A 16,140-nucleotide genomic window follows, 5' to 3' on the forward strand; every position below is an offset into this window, starting at 1 on the left:
GAATCTTGTCTGCCAGGACATCCCGGAAGGAGGCTTTGACTCCTGTCCAAGGGCCGATCTGGGCCCCAGGCCCCTGGCGTGTGTGCGCCTGTGTCGGGGGATCCAGGCTGGGACGGGGGGCCCGGGAGGCCGCAGCCCCCCAGCCCCGGCCCTGGCCTCAGACAGTCACCTCGTTCTTGCTGGCCGTGCGCAGGTGCTGGGGCAGGTGGTGGCCCGGGATGAACTGCAGCTGCTCCAGCGTGCCCTGGCGCTGGAAGGGCGGCCTGCGGGCCAGCGTGCCCCCGCCCCCGCCGGCGTCGGACATCCAGGCGGGCTGCGGCGAGCCGTGCAGGGCGTGGTGGTGGTGGGCGTGCAGACTGGACGGTGGCGGCAGCCCGCGCAGAGGTGTTGGGGGCCCCCCGGGCCCCAGCAGCAGGTTGGAGTGCGAGGCGGCCAGGCTGGCCCGGGCGGTGGGGTCGGGGGGCAGCGCGGGGCTGCGCGGGGGCGACAGCAGGTGCTCGCGACTCTGGCGCAGGGCCTCGGGCGAGGACAGCAGCAGGTGTTCCTGCGACACGAGGCGCGCCCGCGGCAGCGTGAACTCGTAGCGCGAACGGCCGCCATCGCCCAGCAGGTGCTCCTGGGACATGACCCGCCGGGGGTTGGGCCCGGGCGCCAGGCCCAGCTCCTCAGGGCCGCCCCAGGCCTCCATGCGGTAGCCGCCCCCGGTGCCCGGCCGCCGCAGCGCGTGCAGGGGCAGCGTGCCCCGGGGCAACTCCACGGGCCGGCGCTTCAGGTAGGCCTCGTCCAGATCCTTCTCGGCTACGGGGAGAGGGAAAAGCCACAGCGGTGGGTCCCCTGCGCATCCAGAGCCCTCCCCCTCCCATCTCCTCACACCCCGCTCCCATGCAGGTCTGTCGCCCCACAAGGATCCCAGGCATCAGGTTAGCTGTGTGGCCAAAATGCAGATTCCCAGGCCCAGCCCACAATGCTGGGTCAGTAGATGTGAAGGACTTCCTCTTCTTCCCCCCACCGCCTCTGCCTATCCCTTCTTTTGGGAGTAGAACCCAACCCAACTCTTGCCTTTGGGGAACCACTGATCCCCTCTCATCCTGGAGCAATGTGACTCACACTTGGAGTTGTGACCTGTTACGTTGTGAAGTTGATTTTGCGGGTAGTGAGCAGCATTTTGAAAAATGAAATCAAATAGACCAGAAGAGAAAACTATCAGAAAGTGTTTATGTAATAAGGGAATCGGGGTAAGTGTTGGTTCATAAAATTCTTACTTCAGGGGTGTGTGTGTGATTGAAATATTAAAGGATGAGATTTAGTTTAAAAGAATCCACCAAGGTCAGGCGAGGTGGCTCACTCCTGTAATCCCAGCACTTTGGGTGATTGAACAGGAGGGTCTCTTGAGCCCAGGAGTTCAGGACCGACCTGGGCAATATAGTGAGACTCCATCTCTACAAAAACAAACAAACAAACAAACAAAAACATTAGCTAGGCCAGGCGCGGTGGCTCAAGCCTGTAATCCCAGCACTTTGGGAGGCCGAGGTGGGCGGATCACGAGGTCAGGAGATAGAGACCATCCTGGCTAACATGGTGAAACCCCGTCTCTACTAAAAAATACAAAAAAACTAGCCGGGCGAGGTGGCGGGCGGCAGTAGTCCCAGCTACTTGGGAGGCTGAGGCAGGAGAATGGTGTAAACCGGGGAGGTGGAGCTTGCAGTGAGCCGAGATCCGGCCACTGCACTCCAGCCTGGGCGACAGAGAGAGACTCTGTCTCAAAAAAAAAAAAAAAAAAAAAAAAATTAGCTAACGCCTGGTGGCTCATGCCTCTAGTCCCAGTTACTTGGGAGGCTGACGTCAGAGGATTGCCTGAGTCCAGAAAGTTGAGGCTGCAGTGAGCCATGACTGCACCACTGCACTCCAGCCTGGGCAAAAGAGTGAGATCTTGTCTCTTAAAAAAAAAAAAAAAGGCCGGGCGCGGTGGCTCAAGCCTGTAATCCCAGCACTTTGGGAGGCCGAGACGGGCGGATCACGAGGTCAGGAGATCGAGACCATCCTGGCTAACACGGTGAAACCCCGTCTCTACTAAATATACAAAAAATTAGCCGGGCGAGATGGCGGGCGCCTGTAGTCCCAGCTACTCGGGAGGCTGAGGCGAGAGAATGGCGTAAACCCAGGAGGCGGAGCTTGCAGTGAGCTGAGATCCGGCCACTGCACTCCAGCCTGGGCGACAGAGCGAGACTCCGTCTCAAAAAAAAAAAAAAAAAAAAAAAAAAGAATCCACCAAAAAGTGGGGTGGAAGGAGTATAGATTAACAAAATGTGGCTAATTATTAAGGCTGAGTGATTGGAACATGGGGCTCATTTTGTAATTTTTTCTACTTGCATGTATGTTTGCAAATGTCTGTAATAAAAAATTTCAAAGCTTTCCTGTAATTAAAAATATATACATATATGTGTGTGTGTGTCTCACGGGTCACAATATGAAAACCGTTTCTGGGCCGAGCACGGTGGCTCACGCCTGTAATTCCAGGACTTAGGGAAGCCAAGGCAGGTGGGTCATCTGAGGTCAGGAGTTCGAGACCAGCCTGCCCAACATGGTGAAACCCCGTCTCTATTAAAAATACAAAAATTAGCCGGGATTGGCGCATGCCTGTAATCCCAGCTACTCTGGAGACTGAGGCAGGAGAATCACTTGAATCCAGGAGGCAGAGGTTGCAATGAGCTGAGATGGTACCAGTGCACTCCAGCCTGGGCAACAAGAGTGAAACTCCGTCTCAAAAAAACAAAAAACCAAATGAAACAAAACAAAAAACGCTGGGCACAGTGGCTCATGCCTGTAATCCCAGCACTTTGGGAGGCCGAGGCAGGCAGATCACAAAGTTAGGACTTTGAGACCAGCCTCACTAACATGGTGAAACTCCGTCTCTACTAAAAATACAAAAATTAGCCAGATGTGGTGGCATGCACCTGTAATCGCAGCTACTCAGGAGGCTAAGGCAGGAGAATCACTTGAACTCAGGAGGCGGAGGTTGCTGTGAGCTGAGATCATGCGACTGCACTCCAGCCTGAGCGACAGAGTGAGACTCTGTCTCAAAAAAAAAAAAAAAAAAAAGAAAGAAAAAGAAATGGTTTCTGGCTGGGTATGGTGGCTCATGCCTGTAATCTCAGCACTTTGAGAGGCTGAGGTGGGTGGCTTGCTTGAGCCCAGGAGTTTGAGGCCAGCCTGGGCAACACAGTGAAACCCCATCTCTACAAAAAATACAAAAATTAACCAGGCATGGCAGCACAAGCTCTTAGTTCCAGCTACCCAGGAGGCTGACATGGAAGGATCACGCTTGAACCTGGGGAGGTAGAGGCTGCAGTGAGCTATGATCATGCCACTACATCCCAGCCTGGGTGACAGAGTGAGACCCTGTCTTGAAAACATAATGGTAACAAAGAAAAAAAAGTGTTTCCTAGTGAGGCTCTCAGTTTAAGATGTTTGAAGGCTGCTCCACTGCCAGAGATGGGCCACAGACTGCAAAATGTCCCTGAGAGTCACAGGAATGGGTTCAGGGATGGGCATGCGGCCCAACTTGCACCAGTGGCATCCAGGCCTGGGATTTTTTTGCTAGAATTGTTGCGAGAGACTCTTTTCTGCCAGGGTCCCTGAGCTGGTAGAACAGCAGCCTGAACATCTGCAGGGCGATCGTTCCCACCACAAGGGGAGACTGTCTGAAAACGAGGCCCGCCGGTTGCGTAGAGAGCTAAGGGATAGCTCCTGGGCCCCCACAGCAGCTACATCGCAATCTGGCGACATGTAGACTTTCCAAGATCAAGACAATGTATTTTTTTTCCTTTAACTTAAGTTGTATTTCTATTAATTGCAAGTCCAAGTCCCGATGAATACAATAATAAGTCCTGGGAGGGGAGACCAGAAGGTTGCACTTAAAAGAAACAAACCAGAGGTGATTCTGATACAAAAGCACCTCAGATAATTCTAGAACGAACTTGGTTAGTAAAACCTGGGAGAGAATCTAAACCACTGGAAGGCGCTTGGACCACTGTCCATGGTCCTGAACCCAGACTCTGGCCCCGCCCCCTCCCCTTCACCGCCCGGCTGCCCTTGCTAGGAGGACTCACCCAGCCTCTTGAGGGAGGAGTAGCGGTTCAGCTCGGACTTCACAGCAGCCTCGTAGGATGGGGGCAGATGCGAGAGGTTGTGGAAGGACCGAGAGCAGGACAGCGTGGAGTAGTGCAAGGAGGGGCTGGGCGGCGGCAAGGCTCGCCAGTCTGGGTTAGAGGGGGCAGAGCCAGGGTCAGTCAGCTTCCTCCCTCAGACCCAGGAGTCCAGGCTCCCAGCCCCTCCTCCATCAGACACAGGAGTCCAGAAACCCACCCCCTCTTCCTTCAGACCCAGGAGTCCAGGCCCCAGCCCCTCCACCCTCAGACCCAGGAATCCAGGCCTCAGCCCCTTCTCCCTCAGACCCAGGAGTCCAGGGCCCCAGGCCCTCCTCCCTCAGACCCAGGCGTCCAGGTCCCCAGGCCCTCCTCCCTCAGACCCAGGCGTCCAGGCCCCCAGCCCCTCTACCCTCAGACCCAGGAATCCAGGCCTCAGTCCCTCCTCTCTCAGACCCAGGTGTCCAGGCCCCCAACCCCTCCACCCTCAGACCCAGGAATCCAGGCCTCAGCCCCTCCTCTCTCAGACCCAGGAATCCAGGCCCCCAGCCCCTCCTCCCTCAGACCCAGGTGTCCAGGCTCCCAGCCCCTCCATCCTCAGACCCAGGAATCCAGGCCTCAGTCCCTCCTCCCTCAGACCCAGGAGTCTAGGCCCCCAGCCCCTCCTCCCTCAGACCCAGGAGTCTAGGCCCCCAGCCCCTCCTCCCTCAGACCCAGGCATCCAGGCTCCCAGCCCCTCTTCCATCAGACCAGGAGTCCAGAACCCCAGCCTCTCTTGCTTCAGACCCAGGAGTCCAGGCCCCAGTCCCTCCTCCCTCAGACCCGGGAATCCAGGCCTTAACTCCTCCTCCCTAAGACCCAGGAGTCCAGGCTCCCAGCCCTTCCTACCTCATACCCAGGAGTATAGGCCCTAGCTCCCTCCTCCCTCAGACTCAGGAGAACAGGCATCCAGCCCCTCCTCCCTCAGACCCAGGAGTCCAGGCCCCCAGCCCCTCCTCCCTCAGACCCAGCAGTTCTTTGGGCAGTTAGAAATCTGAGATTGTAGCCCATCATAATTCCAGCAGTTCAAGCTCCCTCTTCTCACCCCACCCCCTCCTCTCCAGGAGACAGGCTTGATGCTGGGGAAGAGGGCCCCGAGAGTGGGGCACTGGGCATGTGTCAGCATTCACTGAGTGCCTGGCCCCAGGGTCCAGGCACCTTCTCCTCAATGATGTGGGAGAGAGATAACCACTTTTGGCGTCCACACGAGGAGATGGGCTCACTTGGTGACCTGGCCAGACCATGAGCGCCATGAGGACTGAGCTCACAGCGGTCTTGCTCCTGCTCTATACTGGGCACCTGGCACGGCTGGCCCAACACAAAGGGGGAAGGGAAGGAGCCCTGCTCTTCCCCGCAGCCAGCCCCTCATCCGTACCCAGTGTGGCGGCGTGGTGCTTGGGGCTGTTGACGTTGAGGTGCAGGTAGTTGTGGTGCAGATTATCTGGGGGGACCGAGAAGGGAGGTGACATCACTGCCATCGCTGACTCCCAGCTGGCACCGCGGCCCTGATCTCTGGGAAGGACTCTGGCCCCAAGGTTGGCCCCACATGCAGGACCTCGTTAGAGCTCCACAGATCAACCCATGCCATTGGCCACATGAACCGAGGCTGGGGGTCTTGAAGGCGGAAAGAGTGGGCACAGGCTCAGGGATGGGTAAGTGGTCTGTCCCAAGCTCCTAGCACCCCCTTCCTGGTGCCCAGGCTAGAGATCTGAGGGGGTCACCTTGCTACCTCCCTTCACCTCCCACTCATGTCCTCTTGGTTCCTCCTGACATCCGAATCTCTGCCCTGATGTGTCCTCTCCCTCCTGGATCGCCAAAGCAGCCTCTGGCCATCCAGCCCATCCATCTCCATGATCAGCCTCACCGAAGTAACTGCCCTACCACTGCTCAAGAGCCTTCCCATGGCTCGCCATCACCCACGGGACAAAGTTGAACCCAGGAATGGTGTTTGAGGCTTCAAAACCTGGACCCACTGAATGTCTGCAGCCCCATCTCCCATCACTTCCCTCAAGCCACATTGCTCTTTCCAGTGAGCCTAGTGTGGTCCTGCCACAGGGCCTTTGCACATGCCACCATGCTGTTCTCACGGCCTTGAAGCCCTTCTTCCCATCTGCCTCAAGATCCAGCTCAAATGTCTCTTCTTCTCTCCACCTCTGACCCCAGCTCCGTCCTCGTCCTCTTGCTGCCTGGACCATCATCCCAGCCTCCTCCTGGGCCTCTTTCCTCTCATCTCTCCCCTTCGCATGGGTTCCAGAGGACCAGTTCTTCCACCCACTGCTGACTGTGTTGCTCCTCTGCTCGAACTCCTCTGCAGCTCTCCATCACCCTCAGGACAGAGGCAGAGCTCCTCAGCCCAGCCTGGCACTCAAGGCCCTCTTTGAGGTCACCAACCACCCTCTCCCTGGCCTCAAGTCTGGCCACCTCACAAGCTCTGCTACCCAGAGCTTCCCAGCCCCAGTAACTCCTCTCCTCCTCCAGGCCTTTCTCAAATACCTCTTCCTCGGAGAAGCCCTCCTGCCCCCAAACCAGACCACATCTTCTTGGTCCCCCTGACAGCTCCTTGGACTTCTCCACTGATGCACTCATCATAAATTATAATGATATAGATAATATTTAAGTAATATATATTAAATATGATATATAATATTTTAAAGATATAATTATATCTATTTAACAACAGCAATAGCCCACACTTAACATGGTATTTTTGTCTGTGTTACACATTATTCTAAACACCCGTCTCACCAATTCATTTGCTCTTCACAATAACCCCATCAAGTGAGTACTGTTATGCTTCTCATTTTACGGATGGAGAAACTGAGGCCCACAGAGGTGAAGTCACTTGACCCAGGTCACACAGTGGCAGAGTCAGGATTCAAACCCAGTTGGTCTGGCTCTTGACAAATTCGAATTTGGTAGTTGAGCCTTTGTGTGTAGTTGGCTGTTGAGTGGTCTGACACTGAGCGCAGGGGCTTGAGAATGTCTAAACCTACATCACCAAGGTGCCCATGGAGCCCACCCACGGGAGCCCACAGGAGGGCAAGGCGAAGGTCTGGCTCTCTACGGAGTTCCCAGCCCCCCGTCCGCCTTTCGCAGGACTCAGCGGTGCGTGGCGGGCGTAGAGGGGTGAGGGCGGGTCCGGGGTGATGGGGGTGGAGCCGCCACGGAGGGCGGGGCTACAGGATGAGGGGGCGTGGCCAGAGACGGAGGCTGCGCCGGATCCCACATTCCACTCACCGAGGTTGGGGGTCTTCACGGTGTTGTAGAGGTTCTTGGGCGTCCTGGGGGCCATGCTGTCGGGACCGCCGATCCCCGGGGTCAGGGAGCTGCTTCGGGCCCGGTCCGGGCGGGTCCCAGGCCCCGCCTGATGTCTCAGAATGTCCACCAGAGCTCTAAAGGTGGCAGAGAGGTGGTCAGCGGCCTGGAGTCTGGGGGTGGCAGGGGTACAGGGAGGGCCCAGGCTTCTTTCCACTCCCTGCTCTCGCCCTTGGGTAACCTGTCACTCAGCCTACTTTTTTCGCCATTGGCCACGCCCGTTTCTCATTGGCCACGCCCCCTCGAACGACCCCCTTTCTCAGGCCACACTTCCTGTTTGAAGCGCCGCTGCCTTAACTCGTGTGGATCCCACCCCTTCTGTGGTCCCTCTCACTTCCCTGTGGGCTCACCCCACCCTGAATCTGGGACCCCATTCCCATTCCTTTTGCAGCCTTCCCCATGGCAACAAAGGGTGCTCCATTTACCCAGTGATGCGGCCCTCAAACATGAAATCACCTTGACTCTTCTTTTTTCCCCCCACTTCATACCTTTCAGTAATCCTACGGATCGAACCTCCAAAACATATCCCGAATCGGACCACTACTCACCACCTCTGAAATCTCTCACCTGGATCATTGCAACAGCCCCTTCACGGGTCTCCCCCCTCCCACCCTAGTCCCGTACAGCCCCGTCTCACGCGCAGCTCGCATAATTTTAAAATGGACAGATGGCATCACGCCTGAGCTCAGGACCCTGCAGTGGCCCCATCACAGTCAGAATAAACCCGGGCCCACCTGCTTCACCTCACCTCCTGCTGCCCACCGCCCCCAGCTGCACTGGCACTTCCCTCCCCTGCAGGCCACCGAGGGCCTTTGCACACAGTTCCCCTGCCCCAAACCTCTCGCCCACAGATCCCTGCGTGGCTCGCTCCCTCCCTTTGGGTCTCTGCTCAGAGGCCTTTTCGGATCACTTCCTCTAATCCAGCGCCCTCTCCCTCAACACTTTCCGCTGATTTTCTTCACAGCAGTCATCTAAAATTATACAGCACATGCATTTGCCAGCTTACGGACTGGGCCACTGATATTTAATGAGCACTTACGGTGTGCCAGGACTCTGCACGAATCAACTCAGTTAATTACAATCCGAATAGGTGGGGACGATGATTAGTCTCATTGTGCGGACGGGAAACTGAGGCACAGAAAGGTTAAGTAACCGGTCCACTGTCACACAGCCTGTAGGCCGTGAACTTGGATTCGGAAGTTAGGCTTTTCCACCACGGCAGAGATCTTGTTTTGTTCACTCCTGTATCCCCAGCTCCTGGCCCACAGAAGATACTCAAGAAATATGTCGAATGAATGAGAGCCTGAGCTTCTCCCGCTCCCTGCATCACTCCGCAATAGCCGGGTCGGCTCTGGCGCGGCTTTCTCAGCCCCTGCCCACCTTCAGCTCTGCCGGAGGCCGCCACCTGGGTCTCTGACGACGCCCTATCCCTGTAGCCCCTCCTCCTCGGGTGGCTCCACCTCCCTTGCTGGGCCCCGCCCCAGGCTCGCAGTCCTCCCGCCCCAGAGCACACGCACCTGGGCACGTTGATCTCCCGATGCGCCCGGGGCGCACGGGACGCCTTGCTGAAGGCCACTTTGGCGCCGACGCCCACGGCCAGGGCGAAGCTGATGACCCCGCACACGACGTAGGCTGTGCTGCCACCGGGGCCCTCGCCCCCACGGCCCCCGGCACCCCCCGTCCGGCCCCCTTCCAACCACCCGGCCTGGCCAGGCCCTGGCCCCCCGCCCGCACCCCCAGCGCCCCCGGCGCCCCCGGCTAGCGGCGGCGGCGTGGTGGCCCAGCGCGGCGTGTCGTAGTTGGAGCAGGAGGCCTGCGCCAGGCGCATGTGACGGTGCTCGCAGCAGAAGCGGTAGTGGCAGGTGCCGCAGCAGAAGCGGTAGGAGCCGGTGCTGCAGTTGAAGGTGGCGTCGTACTGGCCCATGACATCGTAGTAGCCGTGGCAGAGCTCGGCGGGAGGGGGCGCCCGGGCCGCCGCGCCCGTCCCGCTCGCGGGGCCGGTCCTCGTGCCGTTGGCGCCCGGGCTCGCTGCGCCCCCGCCACCCGTCAGCGCCCCGGTCAGGCGCCGCAGGTGCGCCAGCAGGGCGGGCAGCGGGCCCGCGGACTCGGCGCTCGTGGCGTTGGACGGGCGCGCCCCGGCCTGGCCGGCGCTAGAGGCCAGGAGTACGAGGAGCAGGAGGGCCGGCATGGGGCGTGCAGGGGGTCGTACCGGGTCGCCAGGCTGCGGGGAGAACGAGAGCAGAGGTTGGAGCGCTGGGCGGGAGAGAGACGGTCAGAGGGTGAGAAGCGTGGAGAAGGGTGGGCAGAGAGGCTGGGGAGGGCGGGCGGGGGGCGGCAGAGTGTGGGGAGCAACAGGCTCCAGGAGGCAGGAAGGGCGGAGGGAGCTGAGCTGCGTGGGCCCAAGCTGGCCGCCCCACGCGCGGTGGGCGACGATGGGAGAGCAATGGAAACGCGCCTGGGCACGGCTGGGGGAGAGAAATGAGCATGGGCGGACAGAACCGGGATCAAGCGAGAGATGAATGCGGGAGAAGCGATTGGGAGGGTCGACAGACACCAGAGGGGTGTGCAGACATTAGGACGAGAAGCGAGGCGAGGCGCGATGTAAGGAGAAGAAACGGGGGCGGAGAAGAGGAGAGGGCAGGGGAGGCAGCCGAAGGGAGGCGCGGGGAGGGGAGGGGAGGGTGGCGAGGGGAAGGGAGGGGAGGGGAGGGAAGGGAGGGTGTCGAGGGGAGTGGAGGCCGGGGAGGGAAGGGAGACAGATGAGGGGTGGGTGGGAAAGGAGGAGTCGGGGAAAGGAGGAAGGAGGGAGAAAAGAAGGGGAGGAGGAGAAGGGGGAGGAGAGGGAGGGAGGAGGAGAGAGAGAAGTTGAGAATTTGAGTTTATAGACCAGGCAAGTGGGAAGAGGCAGTGCACGGTTTTTCATCACTGACATTCCGGGACCGATGCTGCTTTGTGGTGAGAGCCTGTCCTGAGCACTGTAGGATGTTTAGCAGCGCCCTCTCGATGCCAGGAGCACCACATTCCCCCGAGTTGTGACAATGTAAGATGCCTCCAGGTATTGCCAAAAGTCCCCCTGTATCGAGGAGGCCCCTGTGGAGAACCACTGACTTACACCCATATGGTCCTCAGTGCCCCCAAATGCCAATTTCTCTCCTTTATTTAGATCTGATAATCAAGGGATCTCAGGTGCTCTCTCGCGTGCTCTCTCTCTCTCTCTGTCTCGTTCCTCTCTCACACACGCACACACACCATGCTTATGGCGTCAGGTTTGAAGTGTCTCTGTCCACAGCTGAACCACAACCACAGCAGGGTGGTTCATCACCCGGCTGGACCTCCTGCCGGCTGCCTGACACTGACAGGTTCTTATCTCAGCTACCTGTGTCCCAGTTCCCCCATCTGTCAAATGGGGATGAGGATGGTTATCTCTGAATGGTCAGGAGGATGAACTGAGTAAATATGTGTAAAGAGCTTAGAACAGTGCCTGGCATATTGCAGGTGAAATAAGAAAGTGTTTGCTGCTGCTGCTAACTATTTCAAAAGGGAGATACAGGCTGAGAAAGGGTCGTCTGGGTGCAGTGGCTCACGCCTGTACATCTCAGCACTTTGGGAGGCCAAGGTGGGCAGATCGCTCAAGCAAGAGACCAGGCAGCCTCGCCAACACAGCAAAATCCTGTCTTTACAAAAAATAAAATAAAATAATAAAAAATAAAAAAATAAAAATAAAAAATTAGCCGCGCGTGGTGGTGCGCACCTATAGTCCCAGCTACTACTCAGGGGGCTGAGGTGGGAGGATAACTTGAACCCCAGAGATCAAGGCTGTAGGGAACTGTGATTGCACCACCACACTCCAGCCTGGGTTGACAGAGTGAGACCCTGTCTCAAAAGACAGAGAAAAGGTGATGGAGAAGAGAAGTGGGAGTTGGTGGTGGTGGTGGTGGTGGGCAGGTCGTCCAGCTGTTTCTATGGCAACGGTCCAGCCAAGTCCCAGACACGCCCCCCACCTCCGTGGACCTAGAGAGATGACAGGGGTGGGAAGGATGCCTGGCCTCGGGGTGGGAAGGATGCCTGGCCTCGGGTTCCGGGAGAAGGAAACGTCTGCGCTCTACCTGCAGGAGGAACAACCTAGGGGTCTGGGGTGACTACTCACGGAGTCTTACGTTTCCTGTCTGCAAGAACCTGATCTGAACAGTGCCTGCCCTGAGTGAGCTGTCCAGAGGCTGCCATAGAGCTTCCCAGGAGCCAGCATGATGCGCGGGATGTGCATTCGTTCTGCACATCTTCATTCAATAAATGTCTCCTAATCAGCCTCCCTGGGCTGAGGATGCAGCAGTGAATAAGCCCACAGGGTTCCTGCCTTTATGGGGGTTTACGTGCTAGTGGGGGGGACAGTCAGCAGATGGACACAAATGAATGGGACACATGTTGACGCCAATTGTGAAGAAATATAAAGGAACGATGAAGGAAGCCGTGAAGAAATGAAAGCAGCATAAAGGGACGGAGGGGGTGGATGGGATTGAGTCAGTACATATCACTCGGTGTTATTTTCTATTATACGTCTCTTTCCATCGTGTGTGTCTAGGGACCACACCACTGTCGACAACATTGCTGCTGGTGGGGATGGGCAGAGGGTTGGGAGGTGAACCTTCCAGAGCATCAGTGAGCTCCATCGCCCTCCTGCATGGGGCCTCAGCTTTCCTTTTCAGCTCCAGCTTGGACCCCTCCCCTGACTCGGTGCTAGAATACCCCACTGCCCACTGGACATGTCCACTTGGGTGTTTAATGGGAGTCTTAGAAATGGCTTGACCCACACTGTGGGAGAGAGTTTGGCGCTCCCTTAAAAAGTTAACTAGAATTGGGCCAGGCGCGGTGGCTCACGCCTGTAATCCCAGCATTTTGGGAGGCCAAGGCGGGCGGATCACTTGAGGTCAGGAGTTCAAGACCAGTCTGGCCAATATGATGAAACCCCGTCTCTACTAAAAATACAAAAAAAAAAAAAAATTAGCTGGGCATGGTGGTGTGCACCTGTAGTCCCAGCTATTCACGAGGCTGAAGCAGGAGAATCTCTCGAACTCGGGAAGTGGAGGTTGCAGTGAGCTGAGATTATGCCATTGCACTCCAGCCTGGGCAACAGAGTGAGACTCCGTCTCAAAAACAAACAAACAAACAATAAAACAAAGTTATCTAGAATTACCATGCACTTCCACTCTGCTGTGTCTACCCCCAAATAATTCAAAACGTGTCCACACAAAAACTTATCCTTGAATGTTCATGACAGCACCTTGCACAACAGCCGAACTCTGGAAACAATGCAAGCGCCCAACAAACCGTGACAGGTACCAAAAGCTGAGATGCAAACCACAGCATGCACGAACTTTGAAGACATGACGTTCAGTGGAAAAGTCCAGCCATAAAGCTCACTTAGTGTATGATTTCACTAATATGAAATGTCACAATAGTCAAATCCACAGAGACAGAAAGCCGATTAATAATTGTCCGGAGCTGGGGACAGGGGGATGGGAGTGACCACTCATGGGTGCCAGTCTTCCTCGTGTGGTGAGGAAAATACCCTGGAACTAGATAATGGCCATGGCTGCACAACCTCACAGATATGCTAATGCCACCGAATCAGACACTTTAAGAATGGTTAAATGGTGTATTTCCCACAATTAAAAAGGTAATAGGGACTGGCATGGTGGCTCATGCCTGTAATCACCGTACTTTGGGAGACTGAGGCAGGCGGATCACTCGAGGTCAGGAGTTCAAGACCAGCCTGGCAAACATGGTGAAACCCTGTCACTACTAAAAATACAAAAATGAGCCGGGCATCTGTAATTCCAGCTACTCGGGAAGCTGAGGCAGGAGAATTGCTTGAACCTAGGAGGCTGAGGTTGCAGTGAGCTGAGATCGCACCACTGCACTCCAGCCTGGGTGACAGAGTGAGACTCCATTTCAAAAAAAAAAAAAAAAAAGGAAACAGTTCAAATGGCATCAACCACTCCCCTGTCCACACTCTGGTTCCGTGTCATCACACCTGGAATAAAACCCCAACTCTGCCAGGAGCTCCTCTTCTCATCCTTTCCTTTTCCCTTCATACCTTCCAAGTTCATGCTCAAGACACTCCACCTTTCTGCCTGTGCACCTGCTGTTTCCTTCCTCTGGGAAGACCAGATCCTGGTCTGACCTGCCTCCTTGCTCCCTTCCTTCAGGGTGTCCCTGGCATGTCATTTCAGCCAGCCTCTCTGTCCTAGCAGTAACAGCAGCCCCAGACATGCTCCCATTTCCTCACTTGCTTTGCAACTTTCCTAGCTGTCATCTCTGCGGGCCACATATATGTGTATTGACACACTCATTTCAGATGAGGACTCTGAGGTTCCAAGAGGTCCCATCATTTGTCTGAGCCCTAAGGTGCCCAAAGAGTGGGGCTGGGCTTTGAACTCAGGTCTCTGAGCACTGTGACCTGTACAGCATGGATGCCTTTGTCCCCCACACAGAGACACATCCCTTCCGGAAGTGGCACATACATACAGCACTGTGGATTCCTTCATTCATTGAGGGCTGCCATGTAGGGTTGGGCAGGTCGTGCACTGCACAAGGGGGTCTGGCTGAGAGGCTGAAATCCTGCTGGGCTGTCCTCCCCAGGGCGTGTGCTAGTGGGGCTGCATCCATTTGGGGTAAGGAGTGCCCCTTTCAAACTCACACCAGGGTGCCATCTGCCTGCCAAACCACAGACCTGGGAGAGCTGATTAGGCAAGGTGGGGGGTGCTTTTGTCTCATCTGCACAGAGGCTGCTGTATGGGCTGGCAGTTCTGCTCACTCCCCGTTCTGTGCCAAGCCTCCGCTGGGCTCCGTGGACACTATTTTTCCCTCTGCTGACAGAGTCCCACTGGCTCCTCCAACCGCATGCACGTGGTGCACACACCCAGAGAGACACAGCTCCAGGCCATTGACAACTCCAGCAGGGGAACAGGAAGGGAGAGCAGGAGCAGTGGCACACCTTCCCTCAAACTCAGTGATACATGCAGACACACCACACACAGACCACACATACACACACACACACCGCACACACACACCACACAGACCACATATACACACACCACACACCACACACACACAAAACACACACAACACAGACACCACACAGCACACACATATACCATACAGGCACCACACACACACACACACACACAACACAACACACACCATAGATGCACACACCTCCCACACACCACATACCACACACACACCACACACATACACCACACACACCACACACACACAAAACACACACAACACAGACACCACACACACACACCACACACACACCACACATACACCACACACACACACACATACACACACACACACCATAGACGTACATACCCCCCACACACCCCACAAACCACACACCACACACACCACACACACTGTACACACCACACACCACACACACCACACACACTGTACACACCACACACCACACACACTGTACACACCACACACACCACACACACCACACACCATGCACACACACACCACACACACCACATACCCCCCACACACTGCACACACCACACACCACACATACCACACTCACCCACCACACACACACTCCAGACACTGCACATACTGCACACACCACACACCACACATACCACACACACCACACACACACCACACACCACACAGACCACACATACACACACACCACACTCCACACACCATACACTCCACACACCACACACACTGCACACACCACACACCACACACACACCACACACATACACCACACACACCACACACATACACCACACACACCACACACATACACCACACACGCACCACACATGCACCACACAACACACACATCACACACACACCATAGACGTACATACCCCCCACACACCCCACAAACCACACACCACACCACACACACACACTGTACACACCACACACCACACACCACACCACACACACTGTACACACCACACACCACACACACTGTACACCCCACACACACCACACACACCACACACACTGCACACACACACCACACACACCACATACCCCCCACACACTGCACACACCACACACACACCACACATACCACACTCACCCACCACACACACACTCCAGACACTGCACATACTGCACACACCACACACCACACATACCACACACACCACACACACACCACACACCACACAGACCACACATACACACACACCACACTCCACACACCATACACTCCACACACCACACACACTGCACAAACCACACACCACACGCACACCACACATACACACACACCACACACCACACACACCACACACATACACCACACACACCACACACCACAAACCACACACATACCACACACACACACCATATACCACACACACACCACACACACACACCACACAGACACCACACACACACCATACACACACCACACACAAACCACACATCACACACACACCACACACACACAACTCACACACACACCACACACAACTTCTCTACCCCTCCTGGTCAGGGCAGCACCTATAGGTAGGTGGAGAGAGGACGTGTACCTGCAGACACGGTGGCCCTATCCAGACACAGGATGAATTCTTCCCTGACCTCACACAAAGCTGTGCAG

General features: G+C 56.3%; 1 protein-coding gene across 1 annotated transcript; it reads right to left on the reverse strand.

The window, feature by feature from the left end:
• Nucleotides 1-141: 141 nt before the first annotated feature.
• On the reverse strand, nucleotides 142-9,687 carry SHISA7 (shisa family member 7). The gene is made up of 4 exons (XM_033224481.1): nucleotides 9,017-9,687; nucleotides 7,422-7,576; nucleotides 4,110-4,259; nucleotides 142-798 (listed from the first exon to the last, which is right to left on the reverse strand). Exons 1-4 carry the CDS (start codon nucleotides 9,685-9,687, stop codon nucleotides 158-160), a joined length of 1,617 nt encoding a protein of 538 aa, XP_033080372.1. The 3' UTR covers nucleotides 142-157.
• Nucleotides 9,688-16,140: the final 6,453 nt, after the last annotated feature.

Source organism: Trachypithecus francoisi, unplaced genomic scaffold (assembly GCF_009764315.1).
Source record: "Trachypithecus francoisi isolate TF-2019V2 unplaced genomic scaffold, Tfra_2.0 Lachesis_group12, whole genome shotgun sequence".
Taxonomy (NCBI): domain Eukaryota; kingdom Metazoa; phylum Chordata; class Mammalia; order Primates; family Cercopithecidae; genus Trachypithecus; species Trachypithecus francoisi.

Bases quoted from the DNA above. Each gene is read 5' to 3' on its own strand.
- SHISA7 (XM_033224481.1), bottom strand. From the start codon at position 9,687: ATGCCGGCCCTCCTGCTCCTCGTACTCCTGGCCTCTAGCGCCGGCCAG. The intron at 4,260-7,421 runs GTGAGTGGAATG...CCTCTAACCCAG, and splicing joins CGTGAAGACCCCCAACCTCG to ACTGGCGAGCCTTGCCGCCG. The intron at 799-4,109 runs GTGAGTCCTCCT...CTCTCCCCGTAG, and splicing joins CTCCTCCCTCAAGAGGCTGG to CCGAGAAGGATCTGGACGAG.